Here is a 21386-nt window from a genome sequence, read left to right on the forward strand (position 1 = left end):
ATCTTATGAAGTTGAACTGCTGTCTAATCTTTGGTCATAGCGAAGATTCAGCAATTGGGTAATCACTGCTACAGCTGGCTTGGTAACACCATGCTAAAGCCACCCTTGATCTTAATGTCTGAGTGGGATTTTTAACATGTTCATACCAGATGGCACTTCTCTTCATTTTTATCCTTTGATGCTTCTTTATTGATTTTGTGCAAATGAATTCACATACACCTTGAGTCGATCAGTGTTTGGCTGTACTGAACAGTATGCATTAGATTTGACTATTCAATCCTGGAATATTTTTGCAGCCAAAATAAAATTAATTTAGGAAAATGGTAAACATATAGTCATACTGTATATAGAGCAGGTGAATGTTCTACTTTCAGTCCATATCCCAAAACTGAGGCAGGATTCTCACTACAGATGAGCCCTTGCATTTATTCTCTCTCAAATCTACTGTACACACAGATCGACCCAGGGGAAGAGGACTAAATCTTTTTTAAAGTCTAAAATTTATTAGCATCATTGCTTTTTTTACTGTTTTTCATTATTTTTTTCCTCAAAGCAATAAGTGATTTCATGAGAGTAATTTCTCAAGCTCTTCATGTCGCTACAAACTTACAACTGCATTTATGTATCACTTTCTTTTTGGCTGAGCAGATTGGGAAGCATTTTCAGGGCATAAAGTTAAAGACATTTAGTTTAGTTGTCTTTTTTTTTTTTTTTTTTTTGCAGCAACAAGAGAAAAATGTTTGACTGTTATTAACCTATTTTTTTGCAAGTGTTTCTATAGTACTCCCAACAAGCGTCACCCACAAGCTTTATTGAAAATGCCATACAGGATGCCTAAGAATCAAGTAAAAATGTTTTTTATTGCTCATTTAAGTGCTAATAATAATGATAACTAATAGTTATGCATTTGCATTGAAATTCCCTCACAAAAAACATGATAAATATTAGGAAAAAATTTGAATTTGTGTTAAAGTTGTACAAAGAATTTTTGGTGAGCCCCAGAAGATTTTCTTGTATTAAATTGGGCCTCAGATTAAGTCAGCATACTGACGTTTAGATAAGTCTGCTCTATTAGTGTTAATACTATTTTAAACCTGGCTCCTTAGACAGAAAGAAAAAAATATCAAAGCAACCTGCCTTTTTCATCAAGCATAACCTCATCTGTTTTATTTCTGGAGATAAAAAACCATAATGTTAAAAAGTCTCCTTTGAGAAGTTTCTTTGGAGTGCCGCAGTAATGCAACCTAAAAATCATTCAACTGTCTTATTAAACATGGAAACAAAAGGCAACAAGACTTTATAATGCAAATAAGACTGCTGTGGTTATTTGATATGTAGATTGTGTGTCTTAGTGATGGATGGTTCATGTCAGTTCCTCATGTGATGCACACTGAGCTGGCCTATTGCCTGTTAGGCCAGGTGGTTGTGGGTAGGCTCCTGTCACTGTTGTGCCAGCTTTGTTTTTCTCTCCAGATGTGGTACTGCCTCTGCAGTAGCCAACAAAGCCAAAAGTACAGTACCTAGAAGAAACCACTGGCATTAAACTCAGTGTATCCTGATTATTGGTAGTACTGTGTGTTTGTGGTGGCTTAACTGAGGAAAAAGAAATATTTGCAATCAAGATGGAAACAGTATAGTTGACGTAAAGAATTTCAATCTTGATTGTTGGGATTGCATAATGCTGTCAATAACGGCAGATAGCAGTCTATCAAATATGGTAGAATGATTAATCTTGTTATCATCCTAGTGTGAAAATATGTGATGTACTCATCGTGGAGGATGCCTAAGAGGCAATGAATTAATAAAAAAACGCATTTTCCCACAAAACATGCATTCCTTCATTCAGTAAGCCTCCATAATTTGACCAGTCAGATGGAGGCCTGTGCACAATGGTCAATCAAATGAAGCTCCAGTTAGAAAACAGCCCCCAAAGTCATCCCAAACCAGTCCAGCCAGTGCCTGTAGCCATCAGTCCAAGCCTCTCAAGTGTAAAGTAAGACTGGGAGGACCAAGACCTAAATGACACTGACTTTGATCTGCATGCTCAGATACGGTGAGTGTGACATCACTTTGCCCATTGTTCCTATCATTTCATGCATGAGGCCAAGTATTAGTTTAGGTTTGCAGTTAGATTATACTGCCAAGATACTGTAGGTGAACTGCTCCACAACTTCAGTGCTCTCACCGTGTACGGACCTGGATTTGATGGCAGCATTCTAGGTGTCCTGAATCTTTGTTTTGGACTAGGAGACATTCGTTCCCAATGCTTCAGCATCCTCAGGGCACGTCTAGAACTGGTGACACAGTGTTTTGAGCCCTCCTTGATTTCTCTACACTGTCTTATCTGAATGACTTTACATCTTGTTAAAGCAAAAATCAAACTGTAGACCGACAGCGCTGCAAGCTGCTTTTTTTACATTCTCTCTCTCTCCCCCGTCTCTCTTGCTCTTTCTCTCTGCGATCAGTAAACAAACAATAATTCATGCTTATCACCAAAAGGAGAGGATTTTCCTGCATACAAGTGAGAACAGCATGCTTTACTAGCGCCAGAATAAATTAAAGGAGACATATTATACCCTTTTAAGACAAGCTTAAATTGATCTCAGAGGTCCCCAAAACATGCCTGTGAAGTTTGTTGCTAAAAAATCACTCCAGTATAGGATTTTTGGACATTTAAAACCCCCTCTATTTCAGCCCTTCTCAGAACGAGCCGTTTCTGTGTCTGTGGCTTTAAATGGTATGTAGCTGTCTGACTCCGCCCCTGACCACACCCCTCTCAGGAAATGGAAGCAGGACTCCTGATACTACAGACACTTTTATCCAAAGGTTAGAACATGACTGGGATTTGAACCATCAACCTCCCAGACTCTAGTCAGCAGGATAACCCATTGAGCTATCCAGTGTCTCAGCTGGTAGTTGAGAGGATCAGTAGAGGAGGGCAGAACTTTCCTCCAAGTGGGGGAGGGCCAACCAAATCTGGGGGCGGGTGCTTACGCTCCTGGTGAGGTCACCAGGAGCTAAATCTGAGAACAGCTTGTTTCAGCACACATTTTCTGAAAGGTGGAGAAAGAGAGGGGTAGAGGGAATGGATTTTTCTGGTATTTGAGGGGATTGTGGACAGACCAGGGGCACATATTTGTGTTAGAAAAGCCTGAAAAAGTGATTTTTGTATGTCTCCTTTAAAGACAGACTCCGCCATGGGTGAAATGTTAGGAACATCTCCAGCATTTTTGTCAAGTCATTTGTCTATAAGAAGGGGACAGGATCAAACTTTTATCAGTAGGTGCAGAAGTTAGTGTGAGAAGCTGTGTGCAACTGTCAGCCCATAGTATGAATCTCAAGTTTTGTGTCATGAACATTTAAGTTATATAGTGAATGCTGATATCGCTGTAACCGAGTTATGGACAGCTGGAGCAGAGGCAGAGATAAAACATATCTCCCCCCTCTCCCCGTGGGGTGAAAAGTTATCATGGAGGGGTATCAGTAGCAGAGGGGGTAAGTCCCCCCAGCAAATCGGACCCTGCGAAGTGCTTCGACGTCAGCGCGGCACGCTTGAAGGTGGGGCTGGCCTGCTTTGGCCCTGCTCATAAGCACCATGAACTGGTGATGGAAATGCAAATCAGCACAGCTTGGTTTGGCTCGGTGCAGCCAAAAGCCATAGTGGAAAAGCCCCACTACTGTCTACTGAAGTCAGAGATGTAGCCACCACACTTCACAGTACTCACTGTACCAGAATATGAGGCAGGCTTCAGCTGGATGAGCACAACTAGAATCCCATGGAGCTCCAGAATCCTCCAGAGGGCATCTCTAATCACTGAGTCGAATGCACTCTATCGAATTCTCCAAAGTACTCAGTTCTAACCCTTCATTGTATAGTATCTGTAACACACACTATGCTGTATTACAAACTGTGCAACATGCAAGGAACATGCATGCAACTTATGATTTAAGAAAATGTTATATGACAGTGTAGTTACATGTTTATGACTTGTATTTGAAGACACTGGGATAGTTTAGTAATTTTGATGACTTATCTCTAAGACTGCAGCAGGATTAGATACAGAAAGATCAATATTTTTGACATTTTTTCCCCTCTTTCGTTCAACTTACTTACTTCAAAATTAAGAAATAAAGGACTGTGTCATAATTTTTTTGGAAGTGGGGGAACAAATGATTACTGAATTTGGAGTTTGTCAGTGGCTTTAAGGTGACTCATGATTGTGGAGAATATTTAGCAGCAGTATTGTGTGCATGAATGCGATGTTATTGAAGATTGGATGAAAGAATTGTGTAGTAGTGCAGCAGGCTTGAGCTTTAAAGGTTTGAAGTGGGATGAGAATGCTGATACCATTTCATCTTTGTAGACTTGACTGACTTGGGTACGTTGATGCAAGCTCTCTGCTTCCCAGAGTACCCATCATGTTGTTTGTGTGACAGCTCTACTGTAGCTACTGTAAGCTTTCATGTGTAAAAAGAACTCAATGAATAAGCTTTGCAGATCTTTTTGCCTTTGTTTGAAAAATGTTTTTCCGTGTCTTTTTTTTGGTTGGAGCAGAGTTGAAGAGTAAGAGGGTTCTTCATTTCTGCTTGTAGCTAGACACTAAAGGCTACCTGTCACTGTCTCAGCCTTTATCCTGTATCACCAGCCCAGCATTACAGTAGTTTAGGGAGTTCTTTAAACCTTTTTCAGAAAGGGAGCTGGTCACTGTCTACCATCTGTTCAGGTCATAGTTTCTTTTACAGCTGCCTCATCACAAGTTGTTTCCCTATGCCCATGACCCCCAAAATAAAGGTGCCAGAGTCTCCCTCTGTATCTTAGGATGGTAGAAGCATAGTTGAACACAGCTGTACACATTCAAGAATAGTCATGTGCAGACTTACGGGGTTTTTCAACATTTCTTTGATTGGAGTGTAAATCTTGCCAAATGACCCATGTTTTTGTTTGACATTTAACTTAATTTTATGCATATATTTTTTATGTAAAAGTTGTTAAAACATAAAATTTAAAAACATTAGAAAACAGTCTTAATTTTTTGGAAGGCATCTGGCGACCCCCTCTCAGTATCTCGTGACCCCCAAGGAGGTCCCAACGCCAAGGTTGAGAGCTGCTGAGTTTCTTTTATGAATGGCCCCATTTTGAATATACTTGCCCTGCCTTACCTATGTCAGGGAAGTAGTCAGTGAAACATAAATATTTTTCACAGGTTCATTGATACAACAGTCCATGTCAACAGATATAGATCTGTGCTGCTTATCTTATTGTCTACATCTATCTCATGACAACATTGTCTGTGAATGGGCTGTTTTGTTGGACTGATCTGATAGGAGCAGAGTCTCTTTTAATACCTGTTTCTCATGTTGTTCATGCTAATTAAAATGTCTTTCATTGAAGTGTTGGAGAGATAATTAGGGCTATATTTATACTATATTTATTTTAAACAGCCCTAAAATATAGAGTTCCTCACTCCTCCTATGTTTGTTCAAGCTTATAAAGATGTAATTTTCAAGTCATGTTCTGTTTTTTTAATTCAGATCGTTTTCAACACAGGTCTTCTAGTGTTACAAAAAGTCCAACCTAGCATGTTTTCCTAATGAACTCTTGAATAGCTACACATTACTACCACCCAAAATAACAAGAAAAAATAGATGAACAGTAGTAATAATTGTAATTTTATTGTTTATTTTTACCATGCATCAGAGCTGGTGTCTTGAATTGTAACTATAGATAAGGGACTCATTAAATAGTTTACTTTGCATAATTTGGTTTGCATATATATTGTTTTAGAGAGAAGACTGGATAATCTTCTCTTTCCCTAGCTTCTTATTGTGACTCCTCTAACTGCCCTAAACTTTGGTATCTTTTCAGAGCAGGTGTGAGAGGGCAGACGTTTTCTCAGCCTGGTGTGTGGATAAGCTTCCATGTGTCAGCCCTAATTTTAAACCAACATTCCTTCCTATCATTTCATTATCTCCCTCCCTTTGCCCAGACAGCAGATAGTGTGCAGACAGAAAGGTGTAATAAATATTCCACCTGTCTCTATTGGCCTGCCTGTTTTGTAAGCCATGTATTGATTGTCTTCTGTCTTAAACCATTTACCAGGTTTCTTGCCACCCTGTTCTTCTGTCCCATTTGCCTTCTCTTCTCATTATCATCCCTCCTTTTCCTTGCTTTTCTTTTTGTCCCACCCTCTTTCTTTTTATTCTGTCACCAGAGGTTAGCAGATGGGCTAGAGGTGGGGGTATTGAATTGATGTGATTGAAGTCTCTGCACACTTTCATTTCCTTTCTGCCATCCGTGTTCATAACTTATCCCTTGAACAGTCGTACCATTTATGCTAATGCTAGCATATAAAACATGTCTTTCTTTATCCAGATGCTCTCAAGGGTCAGAAAAGCATATGTATGTAAAACAGGGGGTGACCTTAGGAGCTATTTAAGACCTAACCCTAGAAGATGAAACATGACCTTAGAAGATTTAATGTCATGTTTAATCCACTTTGCAGGTCCAGACCAGTCTAGCATGAGCAGACAGACTTGCATTGGGTTAATTAGAGAAACTTAGCAGCTGATACTTGTAACATTGTCTATAGCTGGAGGGCTGCACTGGTTTATATAACAAACTCAATTTAATCAGCTGAGTACGGATTTTTTTTTAAGTATTCTGCTATAATGCAGTACACCCCTAGTGTATTATTCATAGCATTTTTGAAACAATGTCATTTAGTAGAGTTTTGAACATCACCAGAGATTGAGCGTGTGCATGTTTTTAGGATTTATTCGCCTTTTTTATTGTTTATTTATTTTTTTCTGTATACATTAAATTCAGTTGGCAAGGATAAACAGTTTATTTCAGTGTAACTATAATGGAATTATTGCAATAGCCATCTGTGCTTACTTTGCCTTTATTAATCGGAAAAGACAGTGGATAGAGTGGGAAATCAGTGAGAAAGAGAGGAATGACGTGTTGAAAGCCATGTGGGTTGAACTGAACTCTTTGAGGACTATAACTTTTGTACATGACCTAGGTACTTGGCCAGCTGGTACCCAATATAAAAAAAAATTTAACAACTATCGGACCTTTAATGGAACACAGTTTACATAGAAAGCAAAAAACATATTTTACATTACAAATAACAGTGTGGCATACTATATTTATTATCAGTCTTCATCTGTATGATGCTAATTTCTAACTAGTGTTATTTCAGGACACTTTGCAACGGATGAGTGTCTTGACTGTACTTTTTTTTTTTTTATTATTCATTAAGACTCAACATTAACCCAACATGAGCACAGCCATGCCACAGTGGCAAGGAACAACTTCCTTTTAACAGGTAGAAATCCTAAACAGAACCAGATTCATGTTGAACAGCCATCTGTTCAAGCTGTTTTGGGGTTGTAATGGGACAGAGGGAGGAAGAGCCACCAGATGGCAAAGATCCAACAAAAAGGCCACACTGAGGAAATATGTTCATCTAAACCTTTGCTTTTCCTTTTCCTTTATTTCCAGATCCAAGAAGCCCTATCTCTCCTATGTGACCCTATACCTCCTCAAGTGTCTTCTGTGCCAGCTGCATATCCTCAGGATCAAAGACTCGCCATGGAGAGCCAAGGAGCCCATCGCAGCAGGGAAGCCCCATCCTCCTCCTCTTCATCATCCTACACTACCTCCAGAGGATCAGCTAGAGACAGAGAAAGAGACCGAGACAGGGACAGAGACAGGGACAGAGACAGAGAAAGAGACAGGGACAGAGAAAGAGACAGGGAAAAAGACCGAGATAGAGACAGAGACAGAGAGTCAGACAGAAGCAAAGGGAGAGACAGGGATAAGAAGAAGAAAAAACACAAGAGGAGGTCAAGATCAAGGTCACGATCCAAGAGCAGACACTCCCTCCCCAGTGCCTACAGGAGATCCCACAGGTCTAGGTAAGATACCCAGCTCAATAATTTATTTGGATGTTTTTTCACACAGTTTGTCTTTTTTTTCTTAAATTTTCATTCCAGCTGAAAAATAAGGCTTTCCCCTGACAGTGCTCAGCGTAGCTGTCCGGTTCAGATCTTTATCATCCTTTGCTGCTGTTCTCTACAGATTCAACACCTGGGATGCAGCACTTTAATGTCATCTATTGTTGTGCTTCTTACACTTTTAGTGCTGCCTGGTGTGTGGAGAGCTTTATTCTGTAGGGAACAAAAACACAGATGTAAATGATATTCATTGAATAAAACCATCTTTTCTAAAGAGAACAGATCAAATATTAAGGTCTATGGGTGAAGATTTAAAGGGTTTTTATCCTTAAGTTATCTTTTTGAATATACAGGCTTTCAAGTAGTCATGTCAGGGATAATTATTCTATACTCTTTGTGCACTTGATACCTATTAAGGCTGTAAACGTTGATAATCACATAATTGTTAATACCACGTAGTCTAAAACATAAGAAAATCTTGATTTTATGATCTGTGGTGCTGAAAAATCTTGAAGAATAAAATAAAGATCTGCAGTCATATTCTTAATCAAAAGTGAAATTTGAGATGGAATATTAAACAAAAACAAAAAAATTAGAGGTCTATACCCTATTTCAGAACAACTGATGACACACAACTGAATGTCAAGGACATCTACTTTTGTTGTCATGGTATCCCAACAAGTATAGATATGTTAGCCTTTTACTATTTTTTTACTGAAGTTTGAAAATCGGATATATTGATCACCCTACAACCTACATTCAATAACCTTTGTGCTTGAAAAAAAAACACATCAGGGTAGGCAATTTACACCCAACACTGGCCAAATATGGGTATTTTTTGCAGTGTCGAGTAAACTTGCCCACAGTACCCACCACTGGGTCGGATACAAAAATGAAACCGTACCTATAAAGTCATTTTGTGATAGCAGACAGCATAAATTGAATCCAAGTTTTCTGCGTGTTCTCACTGACTTTATGAGTAAAGCCAAGTGGACCCGCACCCTCACTGACCAAAGAGCCCCTCCTCCCCATGTCAGACATCTGGGGGTCAGGTATGTGCTGGGATGGAGTCCAATATTACAGGTTCCTATACAGACTATAACTGAGTGACTCAACCACGGGTCATCTGACGATCATTTCATTATTTTAGTATTTATCTGTGATTGATAAACTGGTAGGCAATCCCTTGTTGTCTTTTTATTCCTCACATGCATGTTGCTATTGCATCTGATGCGCTGCTCTGCATCCTGCGATTTTAAGGGTAGTTTCTACACACTTTAATAAACGTCATCTGCAGACAGATTGCGACAGAAACATTTAGAATTTTAAAAGATTAATAGAAGAGAACAGAAACAAGATTAGTTGATTAAGTCAGTCAATCGTAAACTTCAAATTCATTGCATACTTAACACTTAATACTTAAAATATTGATAGAAAATTATGTTTTCTTCAGTCTCTGTTGTTCTGCATGCCTTAATTGAGTCAAACTGTGAAAATCTAATAAATAACAGATGTACAGGCTTTTAAGTGTGGAAAATTCAACAATAAAAAAATCAGATAATGTATGAGAAAGAATAGTTAAAGAAAGAACTAAAACAAAACAGTTAGAAATAGTGATCAGAGGTAATGATAGAGCTACTTTGTTTATGCCGTTCACCCGTCTGGCTAGAGTCAACAGTATTGATGAGGTTGGTGTGTTTTGCCTCTCCTACTCAGTCTGACATTATCTTAACCTGCTGGACAGTTCTGGCTTTGGTTTAAGCAGTCTTTGAACCCATCAGCATCATTGTCTATCAAAGGCTTATAGATGCTGTGTGCCTCTGGGAACAGAGAAGAATTTCTCAAAACTTAATTTCAACGGTTTTATTCTTATGCAGACATTTCTTGAAACCACTTCATGGTTAGGGAAAAAGTCAAGTGTCTCCTATACCTCCTTTTCAGAGTGGATGAAAACAACTTTTAAAGCTGTATGTTTTTGATGTTTTATTCAATACTTTCTAATACCTTTAGGTAGTGAGGGAATCTAGGAATCAGTATTTTGGCTTTCAACACACAGTATTTGGCAGATTTGTGGCTCAAATGTCTGATCTATAATGGATTGTTAGTACTCATATACAGTTATCTTTTTACTGAGAGAAGTAAATCATAAGAATACCACTGATAGGAGCTGACTTAACAGTGCAGACAAAATTCTGCCTGTTTATAACGCCTGCTGATACGTGATTGGTTAGTACTAGAACAGTCAGCATTAATGCATCAATTGAAATTAATTTAGGTCCATAATTAATGCATTAATCTACTTAATCCCAAGTAACTGCATGCGTTATTGTCCCTTTTAGCACACTGTGGTTCAACTAGTGTAGCGTCTCCCTACAGCTACAGTCATGTCAAGTATTATACCATGGCTCCTTAATGTGTTATTTTACTTTAAAACACTCACAGGCACGGCTGAATGGTTACATTTATATATCAAATTAGCCAGAACAAGATTCACAAGTTGGTTAAACTAATTACCTATCGGTTTATAAACACAGGCTTGAAATCCCTGTCAGATGCTTCTTTGAATGACGCCTCTTGCCACCTGTAGGGGCTGTAGCTTCAGTTAATGGCTGCTGCCTTCCTGTAGCGACTGTTCCCTCAGCCCCAAATATGAGAAGCTTAGCGGCTAGCATGTTGTAGGAAGAACATGGCATTACAGTTTTTTGAACTAGAAAAGTGAAATAAAAATGTGAGTAGGCTGTCAAGGGATATACTCACATATAAATACTTTACCAAAGTGGAAAGTGGCCACATGTTGAAGCACAATGTTAATCTGCAAAGATGAACGAAGGCTGGTAGAGCTAGCTGCTAATGTTAGCCACACTCTACTGTGTATCAGGCTCACATCATACCCTTAAAGACAAAATGACCCTGTGCTGAATTTGACTGATTTGTAAGTATTTTCTTCACTTTGGACTGAGGGTTAAACACAGTTTAAATGGGAGTTAAGCTGATTGGGGAAACAGACACCTGGGAACTTCTTCAATCCGCAGCTTGTGTTGCGGAATTCAAAATGGGTAGATCAAATGCAATTAAACGTTTAAAATCACTTGACATCCCTAGTTAATGCATCTAGGACTACAAATATTTGGCAAACAGAAACCAGAGCATATCATGAATCCTATATATAGATTCTGCATCTTTATATGGAATCTGTAGAGATATATATGTTTGTTTGTTTTTTTCTTTTCCAACTCTTGGTGTCTTTAAAGACAATCATACTTTGCATGCAAGGCAGTATGGGACAATAAACTTAGCCATGCCCTTTACTGGAAGAAGGAATCCAAGAAGTGATTTAATATCTTATATTATCCATAAATATTTCATACTGTTTTCTTTTCAGGCTGCTTTTGAAAACACTATTTACATATTCAGGGTCTATGTGGTGTAATGCCTGTAAAAATAATTCTGAAAATTACACTATGCATGCTTTTTTTCTCCTGCAGCCCAGTTGCACAGTGGAATTAACTTAAAAATGTCTTCATGTGAACTCTGACACATTTAGGTCTTTAAGTAGTTGAATAGAATCTCTACAATATTGTCAAACCCTCATTTTTTATTCCTGCTCTAAGGTTTCTTGAAGAACCATACTGATAGCTCGCCTCATTTCTTTCTCTTGCACATTACCTCCATCATTGTCTTATCAGCCTCCCCTCTTGTTCTTCATTTTATATTCATCAGCTCATCTGCCGAGCTCCATATTCTGTAATTTAATGGCTTTCCCCGTCTTATTACATTGTCTTTGTCCTTCTGTCTGGCCAGATCCCGCTCTCGCTCCCCGGGGAGAAGGGACAGGAGGGGCCCCTCGTCAGAGAGGAGACGTGAGGAGAGAGAGAGAGACCGCTATCATCCCAGCAGTAGCTCCAGCCTTCCCAGGGGGCATTCGAGATCCAGGTAAACCTAACAGCAGGTGTTGTCAGCCCATGGTGAGACAGAGAGTCATGGGTCTCCTCGCACAGCTGCTTGTGTTTTACCGAAAACATCCATTATTACACTCGTAAGGGCAGAGAGGGGCACTATCACTGTCATAACAAGGTTTTTAGTTGTGCATTTTAGTATCTGTTTATCATCAAAACAACAAGTGTATGTGATAAGGCTATGTATTATGCAACATTATATTGAAGTCTTGAATCTTTAGCTTCCCTGCATATAGAAGGCTATAGCCAAAGTATCGATACAAAACACATTAAAACTCCAAGTGATAATTTAAAATGTGACCGCTTGTATTTGCATGACTTTTAAGCAGGGCTTTTTGAATATGCAAGCTCTGCCTTCATAAAGTATTCCACATCCTCGATGTATTCTGTTTTCTTTGGTGTTACTGCCTAAATAATAAAGTTTCCTCTGTTCACTTCTCTCTTCGTCTCACAGGTCCCCTCCAGATAAAAGGAGGAGCTCCTTGCCTTCCTCTGGTCAAATGCAAACTGCAGGTTCCCCATACTCCTCACCAGGCAGAGTTCTGTCCCCTTCAGCTAGTCCCGCCTCTAGCCTGGGACTCTCCAGGTAACCATCTACAAGTCTGTCAATCCATTAAACAGCTTTCCAAAGTCAAACAGAAAAACCTTTTACTTGAAAGATGAGATTGTTGGGAGATTTGGGGCTTGAAGCTTAAAAATGATCAGATTTGAACAATTGCTTTGAAATTAGATGTTCTTTTTTTCTTACAGACTAATAGATTGGTTCCTCTGGGCCTTGTGAAGTTTCTGTCTTGCATTAAAACAAACTAAATCCCTAACACAAAGAGACATCTATTAGTGCAACAGCTTCAAAAGTGCAACAACAGTTGACTGTTAAAGCAACTAATCAAAACAGCACTGAATGCTCCTGACAAAGGCCAAACTACAGATTATGTTCAGTTAATTTCTTCTCTGTAAGGCTTTTAAGAAACACTGTCTCTTTGTTGAAAACATGCTCACACATTATTTTTCTTAAGTCTAGTGTTCAAAAACCACCTCCCCTGAGCAACCATTATTCAATCATCATTTAGCAAGCGGAACTATTCTGAGCAGGCCTATCTTCACATGTTGAAGTGATGTGCATATGACTGTGGTAAAAGGAAACCTATGTTTAATGAATTTAGAGGGTGGTGTCTATTTTTGTGGCAAGGACAAAAAGTAAAGTGAGTCATCCACTCTTATGTAAGCTGCAAATGTTAAAACGAAGGCTATTTGCTATGTTTTGAGGGGTCCAAGGAAAAACAGAACCCTTTTTTCAAGATAATTATGAGAAAGTTCTCTGCTTTTTGGGAGCTGGTCAAGAAGGTCACCATCATTTCATTCATCCATCCATGCATCAATCTCTTCTGTTCATCCTGGGCCTGGATGCAGTAGCAGCAGACTGATCAGGTCAACCATGACATCCCTTTTCCTGGTGGCATTTTCCAGCTCCTCCTGGGGTATTCTGAGGTCTTCCCAGGCCAGATGAGCTATGTAATCCCTCCAGCAGGTTCTGGGTTTACCCTGCAGTCTCCACCCAGTTGGATGCGCCCAGAGAGGTGGCCAGGAGGCATCCTGATCAGATGCTCGAACCACCTCAGCAGACTCCTTTTGATGTGAAAGAGGCTACGATGAGCTATCCCTTGAATTTCCAAGCTCCTCAAAAGCTTCTGCTGTTCGGCACTCTCTCCCTTCTAACGCTAACTTGTTTGTTTGTATTACATTTATCATTTCGTCATTTCATCATGCATTCTTATTGGTTGGTTTGTCGACGCAAGTCACAGCAGCTGTCTGATTGTGAGATGGTCATCCTAAATTTCTGACAGTCAGAATTATATCCTAGGTTATCTTTGGTCGCAAGACATGAAAACAGCAGTCTGTCAGCCTGTCTCAGTGTGAGGTTAAGCCCACTGTTTTAGAGCCAGCCAAAAGATATCAACAAGACTGGTCATCTTTCGTCTGGGACAGCCCAAAATTTCACAGCGTATCCTGAGGGTTTTCATTTTGTACATGTGATCTCACTTTTGGGTCACAGCTCATAACCTTAAGACTGGAACAAAGATAAACTGGTAAAGGGAGAGCTTCGCCTTGCGGCTCAGCCCCTGCTTCACCACTACAATCCAATTCAACGCCTGCAATATGGCTGACGCTGCACCAGGTTGCCAGTAAGTTTCAATTACAATATGCAGCTTCTTTGTTTTATTCTTTATAGGAAGAGTTGTCAACATGCCCAATTTGTACTTTTACTTTAATCAAACTCATAAATCATCAACCAGAAAGTTTATCTTCAAACTATCTGTGAAAGTATTAACATTACATAATAACTGAAAACTAGCTTTCAAAACTGTGCCCATTTTCAAGGTTTTTTTCTTTCCAAACAAGTGAAGCTGGAGCCTAAACAGGCAAATTCAGCCAGCACACGGAACAAACATCAGCTTAATCAGTGAGGTGGCTACAGCTTTAAACATGTGCGTTGAACATGGAGCTATTTCCTACCTTGTCTAAAATTAAGCACTCATTGTTTAAACATTTTGATGAAGAAAGGGGATTTGCTGTGCAAATATGGAAAGGTTGGAAATGTGGGCCAAGATGGCAAAAGACCTATGTAAATGCCTCTCCTTGTAGGCACCATGGGTGTAGAGAAATTTTAAAATCTGTAGTAGGGCTGCTTGTATGGAACTGTGTTTTTTACATGTAGTCTTTCTGTTGCATTGCTGAGGGATCACGGCTCTAAAAACAGTAACTACTGGAGAGACTGTGTGTGAATGGCAGTTAATTACTGTGTGTGCTTGATTTCTTAACAGTTTCCCCATGCCCATTTTCATGTCTAGCCATTTTCAGCTGCAAGAGTCATCCAAAAAAAATACACTTCAAGAACAACTCCAACACTAGCTTAATGAAATTGTAGCGAGTACAATAAAGCCTAGGTCTTGTCTTTGGTATCCAAGGAATTCTAAATCCAGTATGGACTGAGGAGACTTGAAGCATTAAATCTGAAGAGCCAGAGATATGACGGATTAGAGCCAGCATCATTCATTCTCAGGGTCTTAAGGCAGAAATGCTTTCGTAGCATGCAGCAGCCTCTTCTGATGTCTTGGGGTTGGTGGTTTAAATTATGAAATATTTCCAACAGAGAAACACACAGGCTGCATATATTATTGTAAAACTGCAAAACAAACTCATTGCTCTCATGTACCCCTCCCTATGTATTCCCAAACAAAGCGTAAACCCACTGTACTACATGTACTAAAGTAGGTCAAGCTGCTTTCAGCAGGAGACAAATGTGGATACATGGAAAACATTTTTTATGTATGCATAAACAATGAAATCCCTATCTGTTCATCACAACAACTGAAACCGAACCTTTTCTTTTAAGCAGGTCTGGTTTAATAAATTGTTTTTCATTTTTTCCTGATTGCAGAGTGTGAGATACTAAACAAGTGATGTTATGAGTAAGGGCTGAAATAGTGAAGAAATTAATATTAATACACTCAAAGGAGGCACCTGACAGGCCGGTTTGCAGGAATATTTCGCTCCTTACATTACATTGGGTCATATCACTGCAGGGAAATGTCAGTGCTTATTTATGTTGCTCTCAAATCTTTACATATGTTGAAGCAATTAACTCCTCTGGAGCAGCAGTGTCAGATGTTTGATTAAAAATGCATTTCAGTAAAGTCAATTTGTACCGACCTGAAAATCACTGACATATCATGCATTAGGAAAAGGACCACCGGCCATGTCATCACCAGAACTGGTACCTGAACAGAAAAGCTTAAAGAATGATTACATTTGCATTCACTGCACAACTGTTTAATTAGAATCTGCCCCTGCCTAGGGGATGAGGACATATTTTCTACATTCAGACTTTAATATATGACACTTTTATAATTGACACTCATAAAAAGACTCACCATTACATACCAAGAAGTATCTGCATCAAGTAAAAGTACAGTTACTGTGGTTAAAATTTTCTTGAGTAAAAGTACTGGTCTATAAATCTACTTAAGCAAAGTAAAAAGTATTTTATTTAAAGTTTACTTAAAGCACTGGGTACTGAGTGGCTACTGAGGAGTTGTACGGTAAAATATGATCTTTCCATTCTGCCAAGAACAAGAAGAGAATAGATCTCCAGCCAGGTTGTTCAGGTAAAGTTACATCGCTACATCTTTACTGCTTAAAGGAACGGCGAAAATGAATCTAACTGCAAGAAAACGCATTGACTTTCTCTTGTATTTATTTAGATATTTTGAAAACCGTTAGTCACAGAATGTTTATTTTTTCACTGTTTTGTCCCCAAGAGATGGAAGAACAAGTCTATACAAAGAAAGTGCTTTGTCACTATTGTTTACTGTGTGTTATTAATGAAAATCTTTGAGTTTCAAATTCTGATTTGCTTTTTTTATTTTGTCTTTAGAGTCCTATTACTTTTTTATAATCCAAGTGACATTACTGTTGTAGATATATTCTTAAAGCCCAGGTTGTCCTGAAAAGAACTGACTGTACACCATAGGGCTGATGTTTTACAAGCTTTTTAAGACAGAAGTCCAGGCGAGGCATGATAGTGAAAAAAAATAGCTGTGAGCTCTAAGGGTTAACAATATGACAGCGCCGCAGTAACTCTTAATAATCTGTGGTAAGGTGGGTCTTCTTTAGCAAGAACAAAACAGATTCAACCTCATAGCAAGGCAATGCATTCTAATATCCTATGGGTCTTCTAGGAGCACCTTAAGTCACAGGCAGGAACTCTAACTCAGTGGATAACTTCACTGGTGAAAATGACCATAACAAGAAAAAACAGCAGGGATCACTGTTAAACAGAGTTGCACTAGCACTGGTGGATCAACACTGTAAAATAACTCCAAAACTGAAGACTATTTCACACTGAATGGAGTTAAAATTACACTTTGGGAGTTTCAGTCAACTCTGAAAGTTTCCACCCAAAGATATCAATACTCAAGTTTTTCCTGTGTACAACAGCTGTTTCGGGATGTGTGAGGAGTAATTCTCTCGCTATGTGCCTCTGTAGGGCCAACAGAAGTTGAAAAAGTACAAGAGTTTTGTACTCTAGTAAAAGTACACTTAGTCTGGTTAAAACTTCCTTAAGTAGGAGTTAAAGATTTAAAAATGTACTTAAAAAAGCACAAATGCCCCCAAAAACTACTCAATTACAGTTACCTGGGAAATGTAATTAGTTACTTTCCACCCTGGGATAAAAGAAATACTGGTATTGAAATACTGTAAAAACCAGGGAAACCCCAAACAACTACACCTCAAAACTATCACTGTATCATTGATGTACAACCCTTGAGGTAATATTAAATAGGCATGGATTTATAGTATAGATAGATGGTCCCATAAACATAATAGCTAGCTTGTAGTCACGTGAGCCCAGTGGTGCTCAAAATTCAACTAGGGGGCAGAAAGTGAAGAGTACCAGCAATCCTTAAGAAATAGGAGACTGAGTATGCTTAAAGCTCTAAATATACCTGCACAAAGCAGGTATCAGTAACAAAATTCCTGATACATTGGTAGCATCCCTACTCTTTGCAGACAATAGATTTTTGTAAAAGTTTTTTTTTTTTTTCTTTGGCCCAAAGGAATGACTGGTATGCCTGGTGTGGTGATGGATATCACAGGTAACTTAGTCCTGCAAACTTCCTACTGCACAGCCAGCCAGTTGAAGGCATACATAAGTCTCAAGGCGTTTGTGTAGGTCAACAGCCTCAGATCTAAAACAACATCGAATGACTGCTGTCTGCTCCACTGAGTGATACTTTAGATTTTGGGAAACATTGCCACTCTGGCAGTCTTTCTAGTTCAGCCAGATGTTATGAAGCTTAGTGACTGTCGTCTTATCTTTTATGAGTTGGTCACTACACACGTATTTTCAAAGGACAAACTGAAATTTTTAACTACTGCTTTTTGTAAACTAAAACCCAGAAGCATTATTTTACCCAGCAACATCCAGTTTCACCAGTTTATAAACTATGTGATGCTCTTCATTGATTGGTTAAGAAAGCTGTCTGTTCCCTTTAGTAGTTTTGGTTCTTTTCAGACAGTTGCATTATAAAACAACCAGAACCAGGGATACCATAGGGAGGTTGGCTTTATTTGAAAAATTAATCGTCGAAGGTGTTGCACTACCTGCAGAGGTTGTTTACCAGTAAATTCTTCACCTGGATGAAGCTGCTTTGTGAGTTTCCTCTCTACATGGGATGGAAAGTAGAGCAGCATGCTATAATAACCACAGGATATGAGCGTAAACAGGTGTATAACACACATTTGACTGACATACCCAGATACACACATCCCAGACATTTTCATGGGGAGCTGAACCCTGAAAACCTCACAACATCATCAGCAGTCTTTTCTGCAGTTTCTTGTCACCTGTTGTGTTTAATCAAGTTGACGGGCTTGATTTTTTTCTATTTTAAAAATCCCTTGATAAATTATGAAGTGTTGAACAGCAGAGAGATTAAAGGCTTTAGACAGAGCTATGAGGCAGAATTTGAAGCCTGCGATTTTGGCACTTCTCCCGTTTGTCTGCATGATTATATACTTGGTTGCGTTTGACATTGTTGACATGGAGGATAGTTTCTGCAGGTCACATGTCATTCCTATCTCACCTCTCTGTCTTTTCCCTCTCCTCTTTCTCCCTTCTTCCCCCTCGACAGGCTCTCGACGCCTGTCTAACTTTGAACATTGCAGAAGATATCATGAATATTGTATAGCCTCTCCTGTTAACATGATTGGTTTTCTCCCCCTCTTTCTCTCTCTTTCTCTCGCTATTTTGTTTGTCTCCATCTCTCCCTCCATCTATTCTCTCTACAGGGGAGGTTCCCAGGAGAAAGACAAAGCAGTGTCCTCTTCCATAGTATCCTCGGTCCAGTCTAAAATAACTCAGGTATTGTTCTTTGCTTTTATCTCAAGTATGTCCTTTGCTGACCTTTACAGCCTGCTGAATGCAAGAATAGAGTGTTGTTCTTTGTTTCCATCAGGCAAAGTGGATGGACAGAAAGTGCTGTACAATTTCACAGACAAAAATATACCATAGCCTTTATATAAGACCTTTCAAAAGCCTTTGTTAGAAGTCCAAGGCGAAGCAATAGACTCAGTGTGCTTTGTTGCAGAAACACCTTATTTACCCCCACTGATGTAGCAACGTGATATCAGTGCCAGCCTCAGCAACACGCCATCATTTCAAAGACAACAATGATTGAAATGCTTCAATTTCAGCGTTTGATTCTCAGCTATTATTTGTTTACAATAGAGTACTCCCACATGAATTTGCACATCTCTTTTAGACTTGATAGGCTTTAAAATTACATTTAAGCCCACCAGCGCTATACTTAATTCTAATCTATTGTGTTTTTTTGGTCAATATCGAATAGCTGGCAGAGACAGATAGCATGTAGCTGGCAAATCTGAGCATTTAGCTGCTAAAAGGACAGATTCTATCATAGGGGTTTGGTGTTGGGTTTTTTTTATTTTGGCCCAAAGAAATGGGAGAACAAGTTTTAGTTAAAAAAAAAGAAAAAAAAAAGATTTTTATTTTATATTTTATATTTTTTTTACTATGAGTAACTTAAAGAAACTTGAGTTTTATTTTCCTTTTTTTTTTCTTTTGTCTTTGTATTCCAATATCTTTTTTTTTTTAATCCAAGTAACATTACTGCAGCACACATATTCTTAAAGCCCACCTTGTCCCAGAAGAAAAGGATAATTAGATCTCGACTGTGTGCCACAGGGTTGTTGTTCTAAAAGTTTTTTTAAGACAATAAGTCCAGGAGAGAAAAAAAAAAAAAAACGAAGCTTAGGGCTCAGATGGTTTAACATTTTTTCGGTCCCAATTTCTTTAATAGTTGCAACTGTAGTTATAGGTAATTAAACTAGGTGAATAAAGTATGATAAATATGTAAAGATATACAGTCATAAGGAGTTTTTTAATGCTTTGTCTGTTCCCCCTCCTACTTTCCTAGCAGTGTTGACTACGGTTTCACCATCCCTTAAATGTCTCTACCCTTAGTAGCTGTAGTTAAACGTGTTTCAACAATATGTAGCCTTCCTTGTAAGAGTAACTTCGTGAAACTGCATGTCAATGCACACTTCTTCAAACCTGTGCAGCAAGCACAGTAATCTAAAGTGGACATTTTCTGGTATATCAGGCTGTACAGCAGGATTAATCAGCAGGAACGGACTACTGTTGTTAATGGGAAAACACATTCGAAAGCAGACTTGGTTAATTTAATGGTGGTATCAAGCTGATGTTAAAAGTGTCAAAATCATGCCACTTTCTTGTTAATAACAAGCAGGTGATACAAAGACTTTGCCAGCACGGGTAATTTTAATTAAAACTCTGGTGATGGGACAAAATCTCTATAATTGACAGACTTTCATGTAAAAACAAAGGCAGGGGCAGGTTTCCCTTTCACCTTGGGCAACAAAAAGAGCTAGTATGAGGTATTTCAGTTCACGTGCCTTATATTGTCCATCCTGAGCTGTGTCATATGAGCACATATTGATGGAAATAGCTAAACAATATACCCTGAAACCTTAGCCCACACTCTTTTGAAGGTAATGGTAAGCCTTCTAAAAGCCATTCTGCTGGCATTGGAATAGGTTGTTGTTCTTTCTCACTAAAACAAATCATATTTCTCTATTTTTGTCCATGCTGGCATTGGCATGTCAATCATACACTAGGAGCATTTCCTAAACCCTTTTTCGCTGCCCCAGGCCAGTACAAAAACATAAATAGTGGTGTGGCACACTCAGCCTTATGATGTATTGTATTAAATGACTCATTTTATATGTAACATAAACCATAGCTAAGTGATGGACTATGTCTGCCATTCATTAGAGTATGGGACACCATGTTCCTCATTTGAATGTTTGAGCTCAAGATAAAACACATCCTGTTCCTGAATAAATGGTACACACATTAATCACTGTGTAACCCAACACACACCTCAACAATAAATTCTGACCCCAGAACACGAACCCCCTGCTCCAGCTTGTTTAAAATTCTAATGTCCAATTTATGGCTGCTATCATGCCGCTTCAGAAGTGCACCTTAATCACATGCACACACACGTACCTGATAACAAGAAGAGAAGAAAAGGAAGGACTAAATTCAGAAAAAAATTGTTTTTTATGTTATTTTTCAGACCTCATAATGCTGTGATTTAAAAAGAAAATGGACAAAATTTCTCCAACCCGATATTCACTTACTCAAGTCCTCATTTAGACAGAAAGTAGTACACTCTTCTCTGTATTTCACAGTATTTTTAATTTACTTGTCTAGATTTCCTCTCACATCCAGCCATTTGTGTATCATTGATATGTATTGTTTGGCTTGTTTGGGGGGGATGGTCCAGGACAGTGAGAATTGGATGATTCAATTTAAATGATAAATCATAAAAAAAATTATTTTTTGATGGCTGGCTGGTT

General features: G+C 38.8%; 1 protein-coding gene across 1 annotated transcript in view; it reads left to right on the top strand.

The window, feature by feature from the left end:
- The window catches only part of LOC121525012 (splicing factor SWAP), a 105773-nt gene that overhangs the window by 71747 nt on the left and 12640 nt on the right, over nucleotides 1–21386 (top strand). The window contains exons 15-18 of the mRNA XM_041810698.1: nucleotides 7508–7923; nucleotides 11764–11895; nucleotides 12373–12504; nucleotides 18771–18843. Coding sequence (XP_041666632.1) covers nucleotides 7508–7923; nucleotides 11764–11895; nucleotides 12373–12504; nucleotides 18771–18843 — 753 coding nt within the window. The remainder of the gene's footprint in view (nucleotides 1–7507; nucleotides 7924–11763; nucleotides 11896–12372; nucleotides 12505–18770; nucleotides 18844–21386) is intronic.

Source organism: Cheilinus undulatus, linkage group 17 (genome assembly GCF_018320785.1).
Source record: "Cheilinus undulatus linkage group 17, ASM1832078v1, whole genome shotgun sequence".
In the NCBI taxonomy this organism is placed as follows: Eukaryota; Metazoa; Chordata; class Actinopteri; order Labriformes; family Labridae; genus Cheilinus; species Cheilinus undulatus.